Genomic DNA, 27,978 nt, shown 5'->3' with positions numbered 1-27,978 from the left:
AGCAAAGGCCTCGCGGGACTGTCAAACTAGCAGTTGCTGTGTGGCAGAGAGAGAGGGGGTGAAGAAAGAAGAATCAAAACATCCCGACCATCCCGACACAAGAAACATTTAGGGGAAGCTGCAAATAAATATATAGGCCTAAAACGCTGAGACGGCGACAAAGAGAAACAAGGTTGTCGTTTATAATTATTGTGGAATGTGAGCTGTTAAAACGTTGCCAAATTATTGATGCAACCTCTCGCAGCTCTTTAATCAAGTTACTCCTCAGTTTATGTTTACAAATACATCTGGTTTTGATTTTAGAACAAGTAAAGAATGTCCGGCTTTCATCCAACGCAAATTGCTGTTTAAACAATTATATTTTTGATCCATAATTTTGAATTTGGAAGCGTTCTTCCAACCGGTGTAGCTTCTTCAAGAATCAAGGAAAAGTGATACAGGGAAAACAGAGCCTATTTGGTCGTTTTTGCCGGTGTCGTGGTCGAGGAATGGCACTCCGTGTAGAGGCATATGCCCAATTGCTGTTGCTCGTGTTGGCTTTGGACCTGAGCGTGCAAGGAGCGGCGCCACAGTATCAAAAACCAGAGGTGAGTGAGTCATAGCCTGCTCTTGGGAGGTCACTCGAAAGTAAATAACAGGGATTGATCGTTTGTTGCCAGATTCCTCAGAGTTAACGGCTACCCTGGAGCGATGGGGGTTATGTGCCTTGCTCAGGGGCACAGCGACATATTTTACACCGTGTCGGCTCCCGGAATCGAACCCGTAGCATTTCAGATTACTGGCACAACGCTAGGCTAACCACTTGGCAATAACTATGTAAAAATATATATATATATATATATGCATTGTGATTGATGTTTTAACCTGATATATAGCAATGGGCCCTACTGTTAACCTCAAAAACGCAAATAACTTATTATTAAATTAAAAGAGACAAATTGGTAATGATTGCAGAGAGAGACACGGTCTGTCAAGCAGTAAGACTTTTCATTTGATTAAGTAAATGGTTTAAATTCCGCAAAATAAGCATATATTTTAAACTGTTTACACATTTATAGTCCAAATTGATGATTCAAAATAGACGTTTTGAACAGATATTTTGATCAATTTCACCCATAGGCAATTTGTATAAACATTTGTGTATTATTCATTTAAAGTGTTGTGCTTCCGTCATACCCAGAGCTGAGAAATTGGAATTGAGCTAATCTGATATTTTTTAAATATGTTTTTTTTTTTTTCACTTTTATAGCCTAATGGTATGACCTAAGATGTCAAACCTATATGAGCGATATGCGATATGCCATCAAACTTTTGGAACGGTATAGTCTATCAACTCAGTTCCAACTGCATCTGAAACATCAGACTCTCCACTTGATATAGAGACATTAACTGGAAGCTAAATATGTATTTACATTTAAGAGTTATTTTTGATATATAGTGGCTGCCATGTTCCCCAGGGGCCAAATCTGGGCTGGCTCCATGCCTATATCTTTTCGGGGTACATACATCGACCTTTGTGCCAAATCTGGTGCTTTTAACACGTTTTTCAATTGAGTTCACATGTTCAGCTTAGCCAGCTTAGCCACACACCACTAGTATACACAATAGATCATTTTGAATTCCTCCATATTAACACAGAAATCATGGTAAATTGGGGTGTTTGGTTGGTAACGAGTTTTTGAATTTGTTACATTTCTGACCTCATGGGTTCAGAAATGTACCCTTGTTGGCGCTTTTAGGGTTAAAAAGTTGTACCCCAAAAAGCAAGGAAATAATTTCCCAGGTCTGGGATGTCAGACTGTCAGTAGAACTGGGGGGATGGATCTGACCTCAGCTAAAGGACGCAGACCACAATGAGGATGGCTCACATGACAACATTTAGAAATGCTGAGGAGGCAAAATAAAAGAAAAAGAGAAGAAGGCACATGGGGAGAAATACCATGGTCTCTGTATTGTGGTCAGGTACAGAGGCACTTCCTGAAAGGATAGGGGATTTAGAGTTGTGGGTAGGACCCAACTTCAAAGACATGCGGAAATATAATTGTTGACATCTGTCCTGAGTTAGGGTTGAACTGGGGGAAGGGAGTTTTACAGAGAGAAGGGCTGTGTCTGAAGAGATGATAGTCTGATGATGGTCAGCAGTGGAGGAGGGCTCACCAGCGGTCAGTATCCCTAGCCAGAGAGATATGAAGTTTCTTTGTTTCAACTACAGGAATTCACCATCATGTTAAACCCCAACGCACCCCATACTCCTACTGACAGACATCTATCATTTATGAAAACAGTCAGCTAAATCATGTCACATGAAGCTCTGACAACATCACTGTAGATGTCAAATGTCCTTTTGATGTTTTTAATCTGACTGCTGGCGCCTGAACTGTAATCTGAGCATACTGTAAGGGGCCTGAATTGCATTTCCAGCTGTGCAAATGGAAAGAATAATTTATCTACACCAGGGATGGGAAACAGACTTTTTCCAAATAAAAAAAACTGAAACTCAGTCGGGAATAGTAGAATAAAAAAGGTGCAAATTTGAAATGTGATTGTGCATCAGCTGTTTTTCTCTTGTTATATCAGTCAATGACAGTCACTCAATTAGCCCATGTCAGCTGAAATGTTTCAGAATGGTAAATTAGTCTAGCGGCCAGTGCTTTTAAATAAAACTATACTAAATATATATTCACGTCACCAAATAATTGATTATAAAACATTGTTTTGCAATGAAGGTCTTGTAGCCTCAGCAGCACTCTGTAGGGTAGCACCATGGTGTAGTCGGAAGACAGTTAGCTTCTGTGCTCCTCTGGGTACGTTGTCTTCAATACAAAGCCTAGGAGGCTCATGGTTCTCACCCCCTTCCATAGACTTACACAGTAATTATGACAACGTCCGGAGGATGTCCTCCAACCTATCAGAGATTTTGCAGCATGAACTGACATGTTGTCCACCAAATCAAAGGGTCAGAGAATGAATCTAGTACTGAAAGCATAAGCTACAGCTAGCTCGCACTGAAGTGAATAAAATGTGGAGAGTAGCTGACTCAAAGAGAGAGAAAGACAATAGTTGAACATTTCTGAATAAATTAATTTATTCCAAAATTTCTGGAGAAGCAGGAGAGAGAAAGAGAGCTATCTATATTTCGTAGTGTATATTTTTCTCACTGTCAGTTACTTAGCTAGCATCGAATGAAGCTAGCTAGTTTCGCCTACTCAAACACCTGGCTCAAATAGAGACGGATGCTATGTTAGCTAGCTGACTATGGCTATTCAACACTGGAACTCTTCCAAGGCAAGGTAAGCTTTTGGTTTTATAAATGTACTGCCACCGGGGCCCACCGGTGTAACTGCTGAACTGCTTGTTGCTGACTATACTATACTGCATGATTGTAGTGGGTTTACTAACACGTTAGTTCTAGTAACTTTGTTGACTACGACATGACAACAATGTAGGCTGTGTGTGTAGCGCTTAGTGCTCATTATATATGAAGGTTTGGCTTGGCTTTTTTGAGTTGTCACAGACAGCTGATGTGTTGTACAATGAAGTCCACAAGCAAAGGGGAAAAGTGAGAGGAGGAGAGCGCGTAGATATATGCTAGAAGGAATTACACATGCAACAAGCTGTTTGAATGTGGCTGCTATGAAAGTGAACTGTATGTGAACAGGGGTGTATTCATTGCGCCGATTCTGTTGAAAAACGTTTCTTAAACGGATGCAAAAGGAAAGAAACGGGGATTAACATACCTGAACCAGAACTAAATTTTGCTTAGGGCCCCAAAAAAGGCTAGGGCCGACTCAGACTGCGTGTGGGGGTATGGATGTGGGTATGCAGACTCGTAAGTCACTGCGGACCCTCATGAGTTCAGATTTTTTGTGGCCCCCACCTCCATCAAAGTTGCCCCTCCCTGACCTAGATTAGACTGTCAATTTAGCAGAATGTAGGCTGTTAGGTCTCTCAGAGGGAACTGAAGTGCTGATAATTGTTACATCTGCTCCTGCCACACCCTCTACTGCTCATCCTGTGTCTACTTGACCCGCCACAACTCCCCCAGTGCTCTCCCACTCTCCCTATCTCTCTCTGTGTGTGTGATTGTGTGGGTGGAGACAGGTGTGCTGGAGTATAAGCACATCCCCACCAGCTGCAACCTGTTCCATAATTAAGACCTCTACAAATACTCAGTCCTGCCACTTCCACACTGCAAGATCGTAATCTCTGCTCAGTCAGTCTACGTTTCTAGCCATTTGTTACTATTTAGATCCTGTTTTCCTTGCCTGACACGGTTTTCCTCTCCGCTACAGTTTTGCCCGCTCTGACTCTGGTCCCTGTCTCCAGTCCCACGTCTCCTCATCCTGCTACTCCGCTCTTGACTCCCCCACTCTACTGCTCCCTTGGATTCCATTCCGGACCTGCTTACCCTGTCCCAACCACTCTCACTCCAGCCTCAGCCTCCGTACCTGGTTTCCTGCAACCCGCCCGAGCTTCCCCTGGCCTGCACTCCATCTTCCCCCTGTGTTTCAATAAATAACTTTAACGTTACTTCATTCCTGTCTTCTTGTCTGAGTCTGCTTTTGGGTTTCCCTGTTCCACTCCACGTAACAATCATGTCAGTCAACGAGTTTGCCATTTAGACAGATAAATCCGTTTTTTACTTGAGAAGCAAGTAAAGAATGCGCAGCTTTCATCAATGAAAATGGCTCTTTAAACAATTATATATATTTTTAAACCGGGCCTTTACTACCCGGGCCTTTCTTTACTTCACGGGTGTCATGGTCGAGGAATGGCACTCCGGATAGAGGGAATGCCCAACTGCTGTTGCTCATGCTGGCATGGGACGTGAGCGTGCAAGGCACCGCACACAACTCTTGGGGGGTCACTCGAAGAGAAATAACAGGGATTATTGACTTATTGCCGGACTCACCAGAGTTAACGGCTACCCTGGAGCGATTGGGGTTATGTGCCTTGCTCAAGGGCACATCGACATATTTTTCACCTCCCGGAATTGAACTTGCAACCTTTCAGATTACTAGCACAACGCTCTAATCAATAAGCTACCTGCTGCTCATTTGAACACAGCAATCCATTTTTTAATAGTTAGAGGGGCAATATCCTCTGAAACTATGCATTGTGATGCTCTTACCTGATATAAAGCAATAGGCCCTACTGTTAACCTTAAAAGTGCAAAGCTTTAAAGTGCCAAATTGTTAATGATTGCAAAGAGACAGTCTGTCGTCCATTAACACTTATTTTTGTAACAGTCAAATGGTTTACATTCCGCAAAATAAGAATATACACTATACAGTACCAGTCAAAAGTTTGGACACACCTACTCATTCAAGGATTTTTCATAATTTTTACTGTTTTCTACATTGTAGAATAATAGCGAAGACATCAAAACTATGAAATAACACATGGAATCATGTAGTAGTAATTTTAGACTCTTCAAAGTGGCCACCATTTGCCTTGATGACAGCTTTGCACACTCTTGGCATTCTCTCAACAAGCTTCATGATGAATGCTTTTCCAACAGTCTTGAAGGAGTTCCCACATATGCTGAGCACATGTTGGCTGATTTTCCTTCACTCTGCGGTCCAACTCATCCCAAACCATCTTAATTGGTTTGAGATCGGGTGATTGTGGATGCCATGTCATCTGATGCATCACTCTCCTTCTTGGTCAAATAGCCCTTACAAAGCCTGGCGGTGTGATGTGGGTCATTGTCCCGTTGAAAAACAAATGATAGTCCCACTAAGCACATACCAGATGGGATGGCGTGTCGCTGCAGAATGCTGTGGCAGCCATGCTGGTTAAGTGTGCCTTGAATTCTAAATAAATCACAGACAGTGTCGCCAGCAAAGCACCCCCACACTATCACACCTCCTCCATGCTTCATGGTGGGAACCACACATGCAGAGATCATCTGTTCACCTACTCTGCGTCTCACAAAGACACGGCGGTTGGAACCAAAAATCTCAAATTTGGACTCTTCAGACCAAAGAACAGATTTCCACTGGTGTAATGTCCATGTCTCATATTTCTTGGCCCAAGCAAGTCTCTTCTTCTTATTGGTATACTTTAGTAGTGGTTTCTTTGCAGCAATTCGACCATGAAGGCCTGATTCACACAGTCTCCTCTGAACAATTCATGTTGAGATGTGTCTGTTACTTGAACTCTGTGAAGCATTTATTTGGGCTGCAATTTCTGAGGCTGGTAACTAATGAACTTCTCCTCTGCAGCAGAGGTAACTTTGGGTCTTCCTTTCCTTTGGCGGTCCTCATAAGAGCCAGTTTCATCACAGCACTTGATGGTTTTTGCGACTGCACTTGAAGATACTTTGAAAGTTCTTGAAATGTTCTGCATTGACTGACCTTCATGTCTTAAAGTAATGATGGACTGTCGTTTCTCTTTGCTTATTTGAGTTGTTCTTGCCATAATATGGACTTGGTCTTTTACTAAATAGTGCTATCATCTGTATACCACGCCTACTTTGTCACAAAACTGAATGGCCTTACTGAAGAGCTCAGTGACTTTCAATGTGGCACCGCCATAGGATGCCACCTTTCCAACAAGTCAGTTCTTAAAATTTCTGGCCTGCTAGAGCTGCCCCGGTCAACTGCAAGTGCTCTTAATGTGAAGTGGAAAAGTCTAGAAGCAACAACGTCTCAGCCGCAAAGTGGTAGGCCACACAAGCTCACAGAACGGAACTGCCGAGTGCTGAAGCGCGTGGCGTGTAAAAATCGTCTGTCCTTGGTTGCAACATTCAATACCAAGTTCCAAACTGCTTCTGGAATCAATGTCAGCACAAGAACTGTTCGTCGGGAGCTTCATGAAATCACCATGCACAATGCCAAGCGTCAGCTGGAGTGGTGTAAAGCTCACCGCCATTTGACTCTGGAGCAGTGGAAACGGGTTCTCAGGAGTGATGAATCACACTTCACCATCTGGCAGTACAACGGATGAATATGGGTTTGGTGGATGCCCGGAAAACACTACCTGCCCGAATGCATAGTGCCAACTGTAAAGTTTGGTGGAGGAGGAATATTGGTCTATGTTTCTACAACTTGATTGGAGTCCACCTGTGGTAAATTCAAATGATTGGACATGATTTGGAAAGGCACACACCTGTCTATAAGGTCCCACAGTTGACAGTGCATGTCAGAGCCAAAACCAAGCCATGAGGTCGAAGGAATTGTCCATAGAGCTCCGAGACCGGATTGTGTCGAGGCACAGATGTGATGACGGGTACCAAAACATTTCTGCAGCATTGAAGGTCCCCAAGAACACAGTGGCCTCCATCATTCTTAAATGTAAGAAGTTTGGAACCACCAAGACTCATCCTAGAGCTGGCCACACATTTATAGTCAAAATGTATGTTTCAAAATAGACGTTTTTGTATGTTTGGACAGATATTTTTTAATAAATTTCACCCATAGCGACTTTATTGTAAACACGTGTGTGTTATTCATTTAAAGTGTTTCTGTGATACACAGAGGCTGAAAAATCGGCAATTGAGCTAGTCTGGTATACAGTCTACCGGTATGACCTAAGATGTCCACAGATATGGGCCGTATGTTATTTGGGCGCCAGTGCCATCAGACTTTTGGAATGCTATAGTCTAACAGCACAGTTCCAATTGATAGCTTTTCACTGTTTCTGTTCTACATTTGGGGTAACTCACCAACAAACCAAATATAATACTACTGGTAATTTGAGTGACGTTTGGCCATAATCTTTGCACCAGTACGCTCACTAGTATTGAGAGAGAGATAATACCCTAAAATAACAGTAAATCAAGATCTGCAGGTCTGTGTAATAGCCAATTAGCTTTTTCAAGACCATAGTGCCAGACAGAGCATGGAAGGTAGGTGTGTCATATATTGTGGCCTCATGGAGAGCGAGAAAGTGGGCAGAGGATTTCTTCTTTGCTTGACAACACCTTGTATTGGTCTCACTGTGGCAATATGCCTGCAGCCTGACAATACACAAAGCGAATGACACAGGAAGGTGGAGGAAGGCGGAGGGTCAGCCAGTACAAAGAGGGAACCAGTCTGATGGAAATGTGAATAAGTGGGAAATGACGGAAAGCAACAGGAAGGAGAGAGAGAATTAGAGGTAAGGAGGTCATACCCACAAGAAGGAAGAGAACATAAGTAATTGTGATAATGCAATTTGGGAACAAAACAGTTTAGGTTTATGAATGGTGCAATTAGGCTATACCCAGTGGGACAGGATGTTTAGTCATTGGTCACAAATGCATAGTACACTTCTGCAAGCAGGACTGCTGGGTACAAACATGGCCACCTGCCTACATCCCAGGGACCAGGAAAGTTTCCTGACCATATGACCTGAACAGGAAATACTCAGGATCTTAGTTATAACCTTATGATAGGTCAAGTCATCTATTCATAAAAAAAACCTCTGGACCCAATTGTTGGTAATGATACGATAATGAAGGAGATTAAACTTTGACCATCTGTAACGGCGTTCTTCGTTTGTCGCAAGAAAGTCGGACCGAAATGCAGCGTGGTGGTTACTCATGTTTTTAATGAATGAATCGCGGTACATGAAATAACTGATGCAAAATACAAAACAACAAAACGGAACGTGAAACCTAATTACAGACTATCTGGTGAAACTACACAGAGACAGGAACAATCACCCACGAAATACACAGTGAAACCCAGGCTATACGGTTCCCCATTAGAGACAACAAGAATCACCTGACTCTGATTGAGAACCGCCTCAGGCAGCCAAACCTAAACTAAACACACCCCTAATCAACCACAATCCCAATGCCTACAAAAAACCCAATACGACAACACAATAACATAAACCCATGTCACACCCTGGCCTGACCAACTAATATCTAAAACACAAAATACTAAGACCAAGGCGTGACAGAACCCCCCCCCCCTAAGGTGTGGACTCCCGGACGCACCTCAAAACCATAGGGAGGGTCCGGGTGGGCGTCTGTCCATGGTGGCGGTTCCGGCTCGGGACGTGGACCCCACTCCATAAATGTCATAGTTCCTCCCCTTCACGTTCTGGGATAATCCACCCTCGCCGCCGACCATGGCCTAATAGTCCTCACCCAGAACCCCACTGAACTGAGGAGTAGCTCGTGACTGAGGGGCAGCTCGGGACTGAGGGGAAGCTCAGGACTGAGGGGCAGCTCGGGACTGAGGCGCAGCCCAGCACTGAGAGGAAGCCCAGCCAGGCAGTTGAATCCGGCAGATCCTGGCTGGCTGGCAGTTCTGGCAGATCCTGGCTGACTGGTGGATCTGGAAGAGTCTGGTTGACTAGCAGATCTGGAAGAGTCTGGTTGACTAGCAGATCTGGAAGAGTCTGGTTGACTGGCAGATCTGGAAGAGTCTGGTTGACTGGCAGATCTGGAAGAGTCTGGTTGACTGGCAGATCTGGAAGAGTCTGGCTGACTGGCAGATCTGGAAGAGTCTGGCTGACTGGCAGATCTGGAAGAGTCTGGCTGACTGGCAGATCTGGAAGAGTCTGGTTGACTGGCAGATCTGGAAGAGTCTGGTTGACTGACAGATCTGGAAGAGTCTGGTTGACTGGCAGATCTGGAAGAGTCTGGCTGACTGGCAGATCTGGAAGAGTCTGGTTGACTGGCAGATCTGGAAGAGTCTGGCTGACTGGCATATCTGGAAGAGTCTGGCTGACTGGCAGATCTGGAAGCGTCTGGCTGACTGGCAGATCTGGAAGAGTCTGGTTGAGTGACAGATCTGGAAGAGTCTGGCTGACTGGCAGATCTGGAAGCGTCTGGCTGACTGGCAGATCTGGAAGTCTGGCTGACTGGCAGATCTGGAAGAGTCTGGCTGACTGGCAGATCTGGAAGAGTCTGGTTGACTGGCAGATCTGGAAGAGTCTGGCTGACTGGCAGATCTGGAAGAGTCTGGCTGACTGGCAGATCTGGAAGAGTCTGGCTGACTGGCAGATCTGGAGGAGTCTGGCTGACTGGCAGATCTGGAAGAGTCTGGCTGACTGGCAGATCTGGAAGAGTCTGGCTGACTGGCAGATCTGGAAGAGTCTGGCTGACTGGCGGATCCTGGCAGACTGACGGCTCTGGCTGCTTCATGCTGACTGACTGCTCTGGCTGCTCCATGCTGACTGGCGGCTCTGGCTGCTCCATGCAGATTGACAGCTCTGGCGGCTTCTTGCAGACTGACAGCTCAGACTGTTCCATGCAGACTAACAGCTTTGGCAGCTCCTTGCCGACTGGCAGCTCCTTGCAGACTGGCAGCTCCTTGCAGACTGGCAGCTCCATGCAGACTGGCAGCTCTAGCTGCTCCATGCAGACTGGCAGCTCTAGCTGCTCCATGCAGACTGACAGCTCTAGCTGCTCCATGCAGACTGGCAGCTCTGGCTGCTCCATGCAGACGTGCAGCTCTGGCTGCTCCATGCAGACTGGCAGCTCAGGCTGCTCTGAACAGGCAGGAGGCTCCGGCAGCGCTGTAGAGGAGGAAGGCTCTAGAAGTGCTGAACAGGCGGGAGACTCCGACAGCGCAGGAGAGGAGAAAGGCTCCGACAGCGCAGGAGAGGCGAGGCGCACTGTAGGCCTGATGCGTGGTGCTGGCACTGGTGGTATTGGGCCGAGGACACGCACAGGAAGCCTGGTGCGGGGAGCTGCTACCGGAGGGCTGGGGTGTGGAGGTGGTACTGGATAGACCGGACCTTGCAGGCGCACTGGAGCTCTTGAGCACCGAGCCTGTCCAACCTTACCCGGTTGAATACTCTTGGTCGCCCTGCCAGTGCGGCGAGGTGGAATAGCCCGCACTGGGCTATGTAGGCGAACCGGAGACACCGAGCGCAAGGCTGGTGCCATGTAAGCCGGCCCAAGGAGACGCACTGGGGACCAGATGCGTAGAGCCGGCTTCATGGCATTTGGCTCGACGCTCAATCTAGCCCGGCCGATACGCGGAGCTGAAATATACCGCACCGGGCTATGCACCCGCACTGGGGACACCGTGTGCACCACTGCATAACACGGTGCCTGCCCGGTCTCTCTAGCCCCCTGGTAAGCACAGGGAGTTTGCGCAGGTCTCCTACCTGGCGTAGCCATACTCCCTGTAAGCCACCCCCCAATAAATTTTTGGGGCTGATTCCAGGGCTTCCCTCTGCGTCGTCGTGATTGCCTCTCCAACTCCATTCTCCTATAGCCCTCTTCGCACTGCTCCAGCGAATCCCAGGCGGGCTCCGGCACTCTCTCTGGGTCGACCGCCCACCTGTCTATTTCCTCCCACGTCGTATACTCCATACTTCTGCTGTCCATAACGTCCTCCCTTCGCTGCTCCTGCTGTCGCTGCCTGTTACCACGCCGCTCGGTCCGTGTCTGGTGGGTGATTCTGTAACGGCGTTCTTCGTTTGTCGCAAGAAAGTCGGACCGAAATGCAGCGTGGTGGTTACTCATGTTTTTAATTAATGAATTGTGGTACATGAAATAACTGATACAAAATACAAAACAACAAAACGGTACGTGAAACCTAATTACAGCCTATCTGGTGAAACTACACAGAGACAGGAACAATCACCCACGAAAGTAGAGAATAGGTAGAGAATAGTCAGAGGTCATGGAGGCTTATCAATAACATCCACATAATGTTGCAACACCACCCAGACACACACATTTATGATTAATGACTCTGATGATGTGTGTGTGTGTGTGTGTGTGTGTGTGTGTGTGTGTGTGTGTGTGTGTGTGTGTGTGTGTGTGTGTGTGTGTGTGTGTGTGTGTGTGTGTGTGTGTGTGTGTGTGTGTGTGTGTGTGTGTGTGTGTGTGTGTGTGTGTGTGTGTGTGTGTGTGTTCTGATTTGTAATAGTGTGTTCAGTCGCTCCTAAACCAAGTGTCTTGTACGGGCCAGATCATTGTGCCAGTATATTGTGTATTTAGCTATGAGCTATGAGCCTTCTTTCTCATGATCAGCTGTTACGTTAGTGTGTTGGGGCACAAGTTGATCAGTGATCTGGAGCACTGACACATATTCCCTGTAAAGCGCCTTCACTGTCGACCAGAGTTTTTCTCCCCATTGGCAAAGAGCAAACGGAGCAACTGACTTAGTTTTTTTTCCCATTGGCACAGAGCAAACGGAGCAACTGACTTAGTTTTTTCTTCTCCTTTGAAATGTAATTCAGTCATCTTTCTCTATTTCTATGCAGGGGCGCGAGTGCACGCGCACGCACGCACATCCTTCGAACTCTCATTTTTTAAGGCCAGGGAACATCCTTACCTCTAAAATGTGTAGGCCTATTAGTTTGCTACTTTGTTTGTGTAACAGACTACATACTAGGTCTGACTCACTCAACTAAAGTAAAGAAATGGACCACTATAACTGCCCACTCTTTAGGCTTCGGTGATCAAAACTGCTACAGTCAGAAGTAGTGAAAAACACTTGAAAGACGTTGTTTTTTTTTATGGACCCACCAATGGGACCATATATGGGAGGACTGGGACTCACTAGGCTTATGGTTGAAAGAAGTGTTCAGTGTTACTGAATGGCTCTTTTGCACGTACATCCATTTTAAATGCAGCCTAACGACATACACTATGGAAGACCCAGATGAAAGACGAACAAAAGGTATAGTGGCTTGAGAAAGAGCTGCTGTGGTCTTATACCATGCATAGAATTGAAACTTGTCCTGAAACAAACTCTTCCTCCAGACATGTCCTCCCACCTCCATTATATTTAAACCATCATAACCCATTAATTACACACTTTGCCACCCCCCTCTCTTTCATGATGCTCATCGACCTCTCTCCCCCTCACTCCTTCATACAGATTTACTATACTGTAATACAGTGAGTTTCCCCCACCCACACACACACAGTATAATGAAACTGCTGACATATAACTGGAGTACATTTTGATACAAAGAAAATTCTGAAATGACATAATTACTAGTTAATTAAAAGTGTTGTTTTTTGTTCATATATTCATTGTGTTCCTGGAACATGTACAATAACCTACCAGGCAGTAACTGTACACTAACGATGTACTGACTGTGCACTGGGTGTGGTTGTTCACAATTATTTACCCTCAGGCCTCTGGGTTTTCCGTAAGATAAAAGAGTGGGAGGAGGAGTGTGGAGAGAAGACGACAGAGAGACGGGAATGGGGGGAGGGGTTTTGACTTTGGTTTGTATGGGATCACAGAGAAGTTCTCAGTAAAATGACTGACTGACTGACTGTGCTGTTTCACAATACACTGACACTGTTAAGGCAACAAAAGAGCTGAATAGTTTCAGGTCAAACATGCAGCCAAACAATCCATATTTTAAAGTTGTGAAAAACACTTCCTGGGTGTGTGCTCACTTATTCCTAGCTTATTGACAAGGTTCAAGTCAGGGTGTGTTCAGTAGAGAATATCAGATAGGTGGGTCTCGGGTTTACCTACTTCGCATTAGCCACAACTCCTGTTTTTTTTTTTTGGGGGGGGGGTGAAAGGGCAGAGCTGAAAATGTATGAGAGAGGTTTGGAACCCAGCCACTGGATCTGCCACAGATAAAGATAGGGAGGCACCAGAGTTTGATGAGCTTCCAGGGAAATGCAAGGTCAAATATATACTGTAATCATCCGACCCCGAGGCCAGTCTAGATCTATAGTGATGTAGGTTCAAATTTTACCTACAGAATGTTTTTAGTTTCACTGTTAAGTTTTTTTCTACCAAGATTTGGGCTTTTCCCTACAAGGGCTTGAGTGAAATCTGAGCTGTCTTTGTATGGTGCCATTTTGTCCTGGTTTGGTTTCAGTGTGTCAGCTTCAGTCAAATTGGCCTTGGTTTCATCCATCTGGACACAGCCACTGAAGAGTACTGTTTATGTTTGAATACTTTTATAGTTACTCATTGGAATGGCCATTGCCTGTCTGTGGACCTTGTGCTTCTCACGCAAGCCAAAACATATGAAAACATAAATTGGAAGATTCAGTTGAAGTCGGAAGTTTACATACACTTAGGTTTGAGTCATTAAAACTCGTTTAACAACCATTCCACAAATTTCTTGTTAACAAACTGAAGTTTTGGCAAGTCGGTTAGGACATCTACTTTGTGCATGACACAACAAAACAAAGGAGATGATCGTGGACTTCGGTAAACAGCAGAGGGAGCACCTCCCTATTCACATTGACGGGACAGTAGTGGAGAAGGTGAAAAGTTTTAAGTTCTTCGGCGTACACATCACGGACAAACTGAAATGGTCCACCCACACAGACAGCGTGGTGAAGAAGGTGCAGCAGCACTTCAACTTCAGGAGGCTGAAGAAATTTGGCTTGTCACCAAAAACACTCAGAAACTTTTACAGATGCACAATCGTGAGCATCCTGTCGAGCTGTATCACAGCTTGATCTGCCCACAACCGTAAGGCTCTCCAGAGGGTAATGAGGTCTGCACAACGCATCACCGGGGGCAAACTACCTGCCCTCCAGGACACCTACACCACCCGATGTCACAGGAAGGCCAAAAAGATTGTCAAGGACTGACATCATTGGAGTCTATTGGAGGTGTACCTGTGGATGTATTTCAAGGCCTAACTTCAAACTCAGTGCCTCTTTGCTTGACATTATGGGAAAATCAAAGGAAATCAGCCAAGTACTCAGAACAAAAATGGTAGACCTCCACAAGTCTGATTCAACCTTGGGAGCAATTTCCAAATGCCTGAAGGTACCACGTTCATCTGTACAAACAATAGTATGCAAGAATAAACACCATGTGAGAACGCAGCCATCATATTGCTGAGGAAGGAGACGTGTTCTGTCTCCTAGAGATGAACGTACTTTGGTGCGAGAAGTGCAAATCAATCCCAGAACAACAGCAAAAGACCTTGTGAAGATGCTGGAGGAAACAGGTTCAAAAGTATCTATATCCACAGTAAAACGAGTCCTATATCGGCATAACCTGAAAGGCCGCTCAGCAAGGAAGAAGCCACTGCTCCAAAACCGCCAGAAAAAAGCCAGGCTATGGTTTGCAACTGCACATGTGGACAAAGATTGTACTTTTTGGAGAAATGTCCTCTGGTCTGATGAAACAAAATTAGAACCGTTTGGCCATAATGACAATCTTTATGTTTGGAGGAAAAAAGGGGAAGCTGACAAGCCGAAGAACACCATCCCAACCGTGAAGCATGGGGGTGGCAGCATCATGCTGTGGGGGTGCCAATTGTGCGTCGCCCCACGGACCTCCCGGTCGCGGCCGGTTACGGCAGAGCCTGGGCGCAAACCCAGAGTCTCTGGTGGCACAGCTGGCGCTGCAGTACAGTGCCCTTAACCATTGCGCCACCCGGGAGGCCTGGATATAGTATTTCTGACTTATCTGTGGTGTATTCATTCTTCAACCATTCAGGACATTTTAACATTACAGCCTCTTCCTGTTCCATGTTTTAGGTGTGGCTGCAGCAGTATGGCTACCTGCCCCCAGGTGACCTGCGGACACACGCTGCCCGTTCCCCTCACTCCATCACCACGGCCATTGCAGCCATGCAGAGGTTCTACGGCCTGACCATCACTGGCTCCATTGACCCCAAAACTGTAGAGTGAGTGCCTCTCACGCTAAACAACTGTTGCAAGTTCAGGACCATACTACCCTGTTTGTAGGACCAGGAGCTTATAACTTGGCCGTTAAAAACAAATCGCCTTACTTGTGTGAAATCACTGATTCATAGTTATTGTAAACAAATGCCGGTTTGTGTGACTAGTCCCTGACTTGTGTTTGCCAGGGCAATGAAGCGGCCACGCTGTGGAGTTCCAGACAAGTTCGGGACTGAGCTGAAGAGTAACCTGAGAAAGAAGCGCTACGCTATCCAGGGCCTGAAATGGGATAAGACTGATCTCACCTTCTGGTAAGTTATCCCTTCAACTGATCTCACCTTCTGGTAAGTTATCCCTCCAACTGATCTCACCTTCTGGTCAGTTATCCGTCCAACTGATCTCATCTTCTGGTCAGTTATCCCTCCAACTGATCTCATCTTCTGGTAAGTTATCCCTCCAACTGATCTCATCTTCTGGTAAGTTATCCCTCCAACTGGTCTCATCTTCTGGTAAGTTATCCCTCCAACTGATCTCATCTTCTGGTAAGTTATCCCTCCAACTGATCTCACCTTCTGGTAAGTTATCCCTCCAACTGATCTCACCTTCTGGTAAGTTATCCCTCCAACTGATCTCACCTTCTGGTCAGTTATCCATCCAACTGATCTCACCTTCTGGTAAGTTATCCCTCCAACTGATCTCACCTTCTGGTCAGTTATCTGTCCAACTGATCTCATCTTCTGGTCAGTTATCCGTCCAACTGATCTCATCTTCTGGTCAGTTATCCGTCCAACTGATCTCACCTTCTGGTAAGTTATCCCTCCAACTGATCTCACCTTCTGGTAAGTTATCCCTCCAACTGATCTCACCTTCTGGTAAGTTATCCCTCCAACTGATCTCACCTTCTGGTCAGTTATCCATCCAACTGTAGGGTAACAATGAAAAGAACAGCCACAATGCATATGGTGAAGTCATGTAAAGTCATACTAATCTTAACCAGATTTTCTGAAATTTCCCAGTGATTTATTACGTGGTAAAATGAATCACTGTTTTCCCCGTCTCTTCTCTTTACTCACTTCATTTCTATATTTTTCTGTCACAAACTGTGCTCTTCTCTCTCTAACGGGGCTCCCCCTCTCCCTCTTAGTATACAGAACTACACCCCTAAGGTGGGGGAGTATGAGACCCATGACGCTATCAGGAAAGCCTTCAAGGTGTGGGAGAGTGTGACCCCTCTACGCTTCCGGGAGATCCCCTACAGTCACATACGGGACAAGGTGGAGGACTTTGCCGACATCATGCTCTTCTTCGGTGAGGGTTTCCATGGCGACTCCAGTCCCTTTGACGGCGAGGGGGGTTTCTTGGCACATGCCTACTTCCCCGGTAACGGCATAGGGGGAGACACACACTTTGACTCTGCAGAGCCTTGGACGGTCGGCAACAGTGATCTGTCAGGTGAGTGACCTCGAGTGTTTGGAAGAGGGAGAGGAATGTTGTGATGGGAAATTCACTGGCGGGATGTCAGATTCAATCTGTTGGGAGTTGCCATGCTCCCCGGGCGGTTGTGAGCGGCAGGCCACAAAAACACATCATCAGCAGGCCCCGACGTGTGTGTTTTGAACTTATCCCCAGGGCGTGTTTGTGTGGGGAAAATGCATAATATACAGTTTTTTTACTTTTCGTTTTGATGGTGAGATAGAGGCCTGCTATTTACCACAGGGATATCTTGTCAATGCTTTAGAAGTTCCCAGCCAGTTCAATTTGAATAGTGCTTTTGCTATACATGCACACATACCATTGTTATAACAAGCTTGAATTTAATGGGACAATTTAATGTGATGGTGATGACATAGTTCTGTTGGTCTTAGGTAATGACGTGTTCCTGGTGTCGGTACATGAGTTGGGTCATGCCCTGGGTCTGGAGCACTCCAACGACCCCTCTGCCATCATGGCTCCATTCTACCAGTGGATGGAGACAGAGAACTTCCAGCTGCCTGAAGATGACCTCAGGGGAATCCAGCAAATCTATGGTAAGCACAGGCTTTGAGAAAATTCATTATAATTACTGTTGGTTGTTATACTGTATCTAGGCTATAACTAGGGTGCAAAGTTCATTTGAGTCAGATCACGAAAAAAAATGAAGGGCCTAGGTATTGATAGTATTAGAGGATTACATGTATTACTCTCTCCCTCTACCGTGCAGGGGGTAGATCAGGTGGTGGCCCCCGCCCTCCCCCACCTAGCCCACGCTCCCCTCACCACCCACCCAAACCCACTCACACCCCATACAACCCTCGCTTTGGCCCTGACATCTGTGAGGGACACTTTGACACCATCGCCATCCTCCGAGGAGAAATATTTGTCTTCAAGGTACTTCATTGCAGATATGTATAGCTGAAATGAGCTTTGTCGTTGTATGTATATTTATAAACTGGGTGGTTCGAGCCCTGTATGATGATTGGCTGACAGCCGGGGTATATCAGACTGTATACCATGGGTATGACAAAAGATTTATTTTTACTGTTCTAATTACGTTGGTAAGCAGTTTATAATTACAATAAGGCACCTTGGAGGTTTATGGTACATGGGATATATACCATGGCTAAGGGCTGTGTCCAGGCAACCCTTAGCTGTGGTATATTGTTCATATACCACACCCCCTCTGGCCTTATTGCCTAAATATACAGTACCAGTCAAAGGTTTGGACACACCTACTCATTCCATTTTTTATATTTCATACATTGTATAATAATAGTGAAGACATCAAAACCATGAAATAACATCATGTAGTAACCAAAAAAGTGTTTAACAAATATTTTATATTTGAGATTCTTCAAATAGCCACCCTTTGCCTTGGCAGCTTTGCACACTCTTGACATTCTCTCAACCAGTGTCATGAGGTAGTCACCTGGAATGCATTTCAATTAACTGATGTGACTCGTTAAAATTGAATTTGTGGAATTCATTTCCTTCTGAATGCGTTTGACCCAATCAGTTGTGTTGTGACAAGGTAGGCGTGGTATACAGAAGATAGTCCAATTTGTTAAAAGACCAAGTCCATATTATGACAAGAACAGCTCAAATAAGCAAAGAGAAACGACAGTCCATCATTACTTTAAGACATGAAGGTCAGTCAATGCAGAACATTTCAAGAACTTTCAGTTTCTTCAAGTGCAGTCGCAAAAACCATCAAGCGCTGTGATGAAACTGGCTCTTATGAGAACTGCCACAAGAAATGAAGACCCAGAGTTAACCTCTGCCGCAGGGGATAAGTTCATTAGAGTTACCAGCCTCAGAAATTGTAGCCCAAATAAATGCTTCACAGAGTTCAAGTAATAGACACATCTCAACATCAACTGTTCAGAGGGGACTGCATGAATCAGGCCTTCAAGGTCGATTTGCTGCAAAGAAACCACTACTAAAGGACACCAATAAGAAGACGAGACTTGCTTGGGCCAAGAAACACGAGCAATGGACATTAGACCAGTGGAAATCTGTCCTTTGGTCTGAAGAGTTCAAATTTGAGATTTTTGGTTCCAACCACTGTATCTTTGTGAGATGCAGAGTAGGTGAACGGATGATCTCTGCATGTGTGGTTCCCACCATTAAACATGGAGGAGGAGGTGTGATGGTACTTTGCTGGTGACTCTGTCTGTGATTTTTGGAATTCAAGACACACTTAACCAGCATGGCTACCACAGAATTCTGCAGCGACACGCCATCCCATCTAGTTCGCGTTTAGTGGGACTATCATTTGTTTTTCGACAGGTCAATGACCCAACACACATCCAGGCTGTGTAAGGGCTATTTGACCAAGAAGGAGAGAGATGGAGTGCTGCATCAGATGACCTGGCCTCCACAATCACCCGACCTCAACCCAATTGAGATGGTTTGGGGTGCGTGGGGAACCCAGAGTGAAAGAAAAGCAGTCAACAAGTGCTCAGCATATGTGGGAACTCCTTCAAGACTGTTGGAAAAGCATTCCAGGTGAAGCTAGTTGAGAGAATGCCAAGAGTGTGCAAAGCTGTCATCAAGGCAAATGGTGGCATCTTTGAAGAATATAAAATATATTTAGATTTGTTTAACACTTTTTTTGGTTACTACATGATTCATATGTGTTATTTCATAGTTTTGATGTCTCACTATTATTCTAAAATGTAGAAAATAGTACAAATAAAGAAAAACCCTTTCCAAACTTTTGACTGGTACTGTATATATATATATATATATATATTTAGTTTGTACAGGTATTATCCATGTCTCTCTCTCCTCTAGGATAAGTGGTTCTGGAGAGTCCGTAACAACGCAGTTCTGGACGGATACCCAATGCCAATAGGCCATTTCTGGAGGGGCCTGCCATCAAACATCAATGCTGCTTATGAAAGGGATGATGGGAACTTTGTATTTTTCAAGGGTAAATATGTCCTTACTCTTTACTCTATTACCACCCCTGCATAATACTATTCTATAGACCTTTATTTTAACATTTATTTAACTAGGCAAGTCAGTTAAGAACAAATTCTTATTTACAATGACAGCCTACCAAAAGGCAAAAGGCCTCCTGCGGGGACAGGGGCTGGGATTTAAAACATCTATATATAGGACAAAACCCACATCATGATCAAAACCCACATCATCACAACACTACATAAAGAGATACCCAAGGCATCAAAATACCATGGCAGCGACACATGACAACACAGCATGATAGCAACACTACATGACAAGAGCACGGTAGCAACACAACATGGCAGCAGCACAGCATGGTAGAAGAACAAAGCGTGTTACAAACATTTTTGGGCACAGACAACAGCACAAAGGCAAGAAGGTAGAGACAACAATACATCACGTGAAGCAGCCACATCTGTCAGTAAGAGTATCCATGAAGAAGATATATAGACATATAGAAGACATTGTAATTCGTACTGAGGAAAACCACTCATTCAGATTCTATCTCTCTCTGTGTAGGAGACAGGCACTGGGTTTTCAAGGAATCTATTCTGGAGGATGGTTATCCCAAGTCTCTAAAGGAGATGGGCAGTGGTCTACCCAAAGACAAAATAGATGCCGCCCTCTTCTACACCCCCACCGGCAAGACATACTTCTTCAGAGGAAATAAGTAAGTCTCTTTACATCTGAATGTCTCTGTGTTGGAATACATCAACATGACATGACTGAGTGGAGTGGAAATGTAAAAACACTAAACCAAAGAATGTTGAAAACGTAACATTATGACATTAACTATTGTTCCCTGAAGGAGGGAAACGAGATATAACATACTATGGGTAGTCTCACTCTTGCAAATTTGGTTGAAGAATCTACAGTCATGTGGGGGGGGGGGGCATTCAATGAGTTATAGCCTGTACCCCGACATCATTGTTCGCATTACCCAGGGCGACACTGCGCATGAGCGCCATTAGTCAGAGGAGGCAGCGAGTCTCCCATAAATCCTCATCTGAGGCCTCATGGACTTGGAGAAATATACATTTTTTTTTATCTCCACCACTCTTGACAACCTTGTGTCTGAATGTGGAGGGACCTGTTTTATTGAACTCACATGTGGAATACACAACACCCTTGAAACCTAAAAACAATGGTTGAAAAAATGTGTTTCGGTGCAAACATTTGCCTGAAGCACGGTCCACTCTGGGTTCGAGGCTTCGTCCATTCATGACGTACCCAAATTGGCAGTGCCACTTAGTGGTACTGTTGTGACCACAGGGTTTTGGGGAGGCTGGCAAGTGAGGACGATCTCGTGCCATCCCCAAGCTAGGTGCATGGGGGCTGTCACCTTCCAGCAGGACCATCTCTTACCTCGCCTCTGGAAGTGGGGTGACGCTTGTGTCAGGCAGACTGGCATTGTGCCTGGGAACCAGAACAGACTGACCTGGTGCTGGGCTCGGTCCCCGGCACAGCCTGCTTAGCTGAAGGAGCTCCGCCTGCCAGCCTTCCGGAAGGTTCCCCCTCCGGCATCCCGAATGAACCTCCAAGGGAGAAAAACGTGCAACGCCTCTTCCTGCTTCTTTTTGGCCTCGAACCAGGCCTGCATATCCTCTAGGTCCGAACCGAACAACCCTGTAGGAGAAATCAGCTCATTGAGGTACATCTGTCTGTCCCTCTCCGGCACCTGCGAGAACGTCAGCCAAAGATGACACTGTGCCTCCACAGTAGCTCCCATTCTCTTCACGGGCGCTAGAACGGTGCTCCGGGACACATGCAGAATGAAGTAGACCATAACAAGGATATCATCCAGGAGCTCTGCGTGGGGCTCACCTGGGGCCAAAGCCATGCCCCGCCTCCTCCAGCATCTCGGCCTGGTAGACCTGCAGCATAGTAATAGACAACAGTGAACGGGCAGCCATCCCCTCAGTCCTATACACCTTCTCCAGCTGAGCAGCCGAAAAGCTACAGTGCTTGTTAGGGAGCGTAGGATTTTCATTAGCCACGCCCTAGTTAGTCAATGGGGATAGGTTAGCCAGCTAGCTTGCCATCCACCTGAGGCGTGTGCACCAGCCCTGTCCCCTCCAGCCCTTCCCGATCCATGAAGGGGGCACACCCATGCAGCATCAGCTTAGCTGAATGCGGGTTGGACTAGGTTGTTGTCAATTCTTCGATGAAATCCAGAAAAAGGGGTAGGTGGTGCTTCCCACCGAACCTTCATGACTTCTGCTGCGGGGGTGAACACGCCCACTTCAACTCCAAACGTATAGGCGCCCTGCGGAACAGTTCTATGAACGATGCACTGGATACCACGTTTTCCACCGCTACTCCCGTAGCGTGAGGAGTTGGCTGTCCCAGAACTAAGTTCTCTTTGTTACCCGCGGAATCCCTGGAGCCGTCCAGAGACACCAAGTCGTCATCTGAACATGGCCCACATATGTAAGCAGCCATGTCACTATCTCCCTGTTGGACGCTAGTTCCACCTGTTCTGACCACAGCCCCAAGTCTCTCTCGGCTTCCTGCACCTTGGTCCCAGCCGAGGTACCAGCATTTGAGAAAGGAAAGTCGCCATCGGTAATCCTAGTATCTTTTAGAGAAATACTATAACCGTATGCCTGGGGGGGCATGATCTCAACCCCGAACCCGGCTTAGCCATCGTCGTCTCGGTTGCATCCTTCTCCATCTCACTCATTGCGATAGCAAATTGAAGAAGAACTATTTGTTTTTGATTAGGAAACTTGTGAGAACCAGTATGAACTTCTCCATCCAACGTCCGCGGGGTGAGCCCGCTCTACCGCTCTGGGACGGTTTAGTTGGTGCAACGTCAGATAGTCTCATTTTCCCATTGTTTGTTCAAGTTGCGAGAATTGCTCCTGTTCACACTGAGGGGAAGAGCGAAAATAATTGGGGGAATGAATCCGAGCCTCACGCTTATCACCTGACCAAGGCGGGGCTTCCAGCGAGGCATGGATTTCATTGTCGGGTGTGATTGTGGATCCGTCAACCAAAGTCTGAGCATGCGACTCCCCATAGTATGTTGTACTGAAGTTGACTGACTGAAAGGGGACATTGTATTTCTCTGTCATGAATTGCTATTCGGCCAAAAGATGCTAATTCCCCAAATAAGTACTGACACTTTTGCTCTTAAGAGGTCGCTGACATTTGAGTTAAAGAAGTCAAAACCAGAGATGAGAAACACAGAAATGCTATAATTATACTATTCATTGCACATTGGTTATCCTGCTGAACTCAGTTAATTAAGAGGCTTAGCTAAAAGAACTAGAACATCATTCTGTCTTTGGGAGGCTTTGTCTTTCACTGGCCCACCAAGCTAACATCTCATAACTCAGACCACACCAGCTGAGCAGCCACATCTTTGGATGAACAATAGACCTGTAGGTGTGTGTCAGCACATACCAGAGGTTTGGAGATATGCAGATGCACTCATGTTAAACTGAAACATGTCTGTCTCTCCCCATGTTAGGTACTATCGTTACAATGAGGACTCACGCTCTGTGGACCCTGAATACCCCAAACCAATAAATGTGTGGCAGGGCGTCCCAGACAATATTAAAGCTGGCTTCATGAGCAGAGACCAAGGTAACGGTCCCGTGTGTTTTTGTGTCTGTGCATAGGTGCATGCAAGCGTGCAGTGTGAGTCTTTTTTTATGTCCTAATCTAAAGAAAACAAATGTGTTTTTTTTGTGTGTGTGTGTATTCTCAATGGATAAAGTTATCCCAACTTTGTATTTCTTATTTTACATCTTTATCTCCCCACTCTTTTTGGCTCTCAGGACACACCTACTTCTACAAAGCCAATAAGTATTGGAAGTTCAACAACCAGAAGCTTCGTGTTGAGCCTGGATTCCCCAAGTCTGCTCTGAAAGACTGGATGGGCTGTCCAGAGGAGGACCCCAAGACCGACGGAGGAAGGGGGGGTGGAGGACATGACCGGGAAGACAGAGAGGAGGATAGAGATGAGACAGAAGTAATCATCATCGAGGTGGAGGAGGAAGGAGGATCTGGCGGAGGGGCGGGTGCGGCGGCAGTGGTGGTTCCCCTCATGCTGTTGGTGTGTGTGATCCTCACTCTGGGGGCACTGCTGTTCTTCCGCAGGTATGGCACCCCACGCCGTCTCCTGTACTGCCAACGCTCCCTACTGGACAAGGTGTAGAGGGGAGGAGAGGGAGAGGAGAGAACGGGAGGAGAGAGAGGAGGTTGATGAGTTGAGAGGGGCTGTAGGGGAGAGAAGAGAGCAAATAGAGAGTAATACTAGTGGAGATAAAAAGAGAAGTCTGTGGACCTTGAATGAGGGTTAGCCAGAGCCAAGATATACTTGTTAGCTATAGCTAAAATATTCCTACCACTACCAACTTAAACATGGAGGACATTCCTTTTTCTCTTCCACTCCCACTCTTTTCTGCCATTTCTGTCCCCTCTTCTCTTCCCTCCTTTCTCTCTCGTTCTCTCTGTGGTTGTTGACTCCAGCTCTTCGCTGTTTGTTTAGCCTTTTTAAATGTCCTTTTTTTTTAGTGGGTGTCGTCAGTGTTTGTGTCCTTGCGAATTTCAGCTTTGAACATAATTATGTTCAGTGCCTCCAACTGCCCATTTTAGTGTCGACCGTGTTAAAGAATGCAATCAGCATCATTTCATGCCATGTGGATGTTCTGCTCCATGATAGTACATGACGCTAGATTCTGTCTAAGCCTTTTACCCATTAAGCGTTGTCTCCTATATCTCAGTTCTATCACATGAACTATGAACTGTCTAAAGAGAGGGGGTATATATCAGATAAGTCTATTCACTAAACACTCAATGAAACACAAAAAGTGCTGCAGTCAATGCGTGCCCCCAGTCCATCCTTACCAGAATTTGATATCTCGATATTTCAGAGAGCCAGTATTGAACAGAAGAAATGTCAAATTATACACCTACAGTGTCCCTTTGAAGCATATATAACACTAATTTGAAAGCTGAGCAATTTGTTTGTGTCATTAATATTCCTTTATGTCATGCAGTGTTTTAATGATTATTATTATCAAGGATGTTGTCATTATTATTATGTCTATTACTATTGTTATTGTTGTTCTCCATGTATAGAATGTGTTTGTGTACATTGTCATTAAATGTCCTGCTGGACAGGGAACTACATTTTGAAAGTGGCCTTAATTTTATATTCATTTTGGGGGAAAGTGAATGGGATGGGGATATTATTTTTGAAACTTGATTGTTTTTCCGTCTCAATGCAATAAATTGAAGATATGGAAATGACTCCTTTTTGTCAATGCACTTGTTTACAGTTCTCAATTCATGGTGCTGTTTTTTTTATTTTTCAGGGATGAGAGGGTTTACTAGTAGCAAAAACAATAATAATGATATTAATTTTTATGATAATAATGATAACTATCGGAACTATTTGAATAAGATTGTGTCTTTTTCACTTTTACACTTTTTTTTCAAATAAAATGTTTTGAAAAGTTTGAGCGAGATCTGTTATTTCTTTAGGTTTTCAGAGCTAAGTGGTCAGTCACGCACACTCACACACTCACACACTCACACACTCAGAGGCACTTTAACAAACGACATTGTAAAAACAAATGCAAGTAAAATCCTAACTGAAGCTCAATACCACCTTGGTATTGCATTCACCAATTACCTCTTAACAAACTGTCCACATAGCACTTCCTTATCCACATTATTATCAGACCGCAACTGGTCCCATACTCACTCTTCCTTTACCTCCAGGGTTCTTGCTCCCCAAAAGCTCCATTGGTGCTTGGAAACTGGCAGGCCTGAAACTGGGTTGGAAAATAAAGGCTGTGTCCAAGGATTAAGTGAAACCAGGAATGAAGAGGATTGTGTAAACCCTTTGGCATTCACAGCAGAAAAACATGTTGGCTATTGTGTGTGTGTGTGTGTGTGTGTGTGTGTGTGTGTGTGTGTGTGTGTGTGTGTGTGTGTGTGTGTGTGTGTGTGTGTGTGTGTGTGTGTGTGTGTGTGTGTGTGTGTGTGTGTGTGTGTGTGTGTGTGTGTGTGTGTGTGTGCGCGTGTGTGCGTGCGTGCACGTGCGCGTGTGCGCGTGCTATATGTGTGTTATATGAGCCAATGAAGCAGGTTCAAATCAACAGGCTAAGGCGTTTCCTCTCAGCTAATGGGCCTTTGACAAACAGCTGAGGTGCATGGGAGAGGGCAGAAAGACAGAGGAGATGACTAGTTAACATAAGATATTCTTATGATTAAAGAATGGCGCAATTACATTGATGATGTACTGTATTTTCCTATTGTGTTAAAACGATTTAGGCAGACCAGCCTTTCCATCTGCTACAGTATGTTGTGGAGTTGAGTTTTGGACTGGGGAGAGAGTCACGAGGCTCACTCCGGTTGGGAGGGGGGAGGGAGGGTCAAGTTACGACATCTGGAATTCCGACTGCATCTGAACTGCCAGACACTCAGCAGGACAACAGGATGGGGGATTGGAGGGGGTATTTCCATTGTGTGTGTTCAGTTTATGCCTGTGTCTTGCTATACTAACTGCAGAATTAGCTGAGAGAAGAGAATGTGCACACTTACACAAACAAACACACACACACACACACACACACACACACACACACACACACACACACACACACACACACACACACACACACACACACACACACACACACACACACACACACACACACACACACACACACACACACACACACACACACACACACACACACACACACACACACACACACACACACACACACACACAGTCTGACAAGTTAGCAAGACATGGAGGATATAAAACACTTCAAACACAGTATGTGTTTTGTCCTTCATGCCTTGTTAACTTGTCAGACATGTGTGTGCAGGCATTTGTGCGTGTGTGTTTGTGTGTGTATGCGTGCACATTATCTTCTCCCGGCTAATTCTGCAGAATGAAAAACAACCTCAGCATATTCCTCCCCACAACTCCCTCTCTCTCTCTCTCTCTCTCTCTCTCTCTCTCTCTCTCTCTCTTCTTCTTCCTCTCTCTCTTTCTCTGTGTAACTGGAGACAGTTTCTTTCCTTTCTGCTAAATGACTCACTTTATTCACAAGTCTTAGCAAAGACCACTTCGCTCAATGCCATCCTCCTCTCCCAGCCCCTCATTCATCATCCATCTCTCATCTCTCTCTTCACCTAAACAGATGAAAACATACTCTTCCTTTTCTAATGGAGCCTACATTTCTTGCAGTCCCTTTATTTTGCTTCCTCTCTATTTTCCCAGTCCTTCCGTCTCTCCAGGAGAGACTTCCTGTGGCTGTTGTTAGTTGCCGTGCAACTGACCTGCTAATTAATGGACCTTGGATGATGGGGAAGTCACACTCTGTCTGCTCACAGTGTGACATCACAGTCTGGCCAGACAAAACATGAATAGGACACAGAGTTTTTTGCTGACCACAAGACTTGACCAGGAAAAACTCAGGCTCCAGTTGTAGACTATAGCTAGGAACTGAAGTTGTTTTGGTCAAGCCAATTGGTCAGGAAAACTCAAGGCCCTCATGAACCCAATACCGCAGCAATACTCTACAGGTGGACCGCGGTCCGGATCCAGACCCGTGTCAATATGGACCGTCAGTCTGGCTTCGATCCATGGTACGATATGAACACACGTAGACATGGCAAAATGTGTAGAATTGCAGGAGATTAGCTTTAAAACTGCAACATTGTATCTCCGCCAACCAACAGGGGTGTGAACAGTTTGAACACCCACTGGGCACAGATGTCAATTCAACCTCTATTCTACGTTGGTTCAATATAATTGAATTGATTCAACCAGTGTGTGCCCAGTGGGCAGTTTGGGTTGTGATGTGGGGATTTGTTACTACACCAATAAATTACAATGTCCATTCTGACCTTTGTCACCTAGGATATGTGTGTGACCAAACCTTCTCAAATAGTACTTGAGTACCCCTGCATTACTGTAAACTGTCCTGAGATATAACTAATAGAATTGAATGTACTGCCCTACCAAAGCAAAAAGG

General features: G+C 45.4%; 1 protein-coding gene across 1 annotated transcript; it reads left to right on the top strand.

Annotated features, from left to right (window-relative positions):
• Positions 1 to 25,440, top strand: mmp14b (matrix metallopeptidase 14b (membrane-inserted)). Its single transcript, XM_064993264.1, has 10 exons — positions 1 to 587; positions 15,380 to 15,528; positions 15,712 to 15,834; positions 16,668 to 16,975; positions 17,389 to 17,550; positions 17,724 to 17,890; positions 19,796 to 19,934; positions 20,489 to 20,639; positions 23,445 to 23,560; positions 23,755 to 25,440. The coding sequence occupies exons 1-10, from the start codon at positions 489 to 491 to the stop codon at positions 24,132 to 24,134; spliced, it is 1,794 nt and encodes a 597-aa protein (XP_064849336.1). The 5' UTR covers positions 1 to 488; the 3' UTR covers positions 24,135 to 25,440.
• The last annotated feature ends 2,538 nt before the right edge of the window (positions 25,441 to 27,978 follow it).

The sequence above is a fragment of the Oncorhynchus masou genome, chromosome 17 (assembly GCF_036934945.1).
Source record: "Oncorhynchus masou masou isolate Uvic2021 chromosome 17, UVic_Omas_1.1, whole genome shotgun sequence".
Lineage (NCBI taxonomy): Eukaryota > Metazoa > Chordata > Actinopteri > Salmoniformes > Salmonidae > Oncorhynchus > Oncorhynchus masou.
This window is presented reverse-complemented; position numbering and strand designations above follow the sequence as displayed.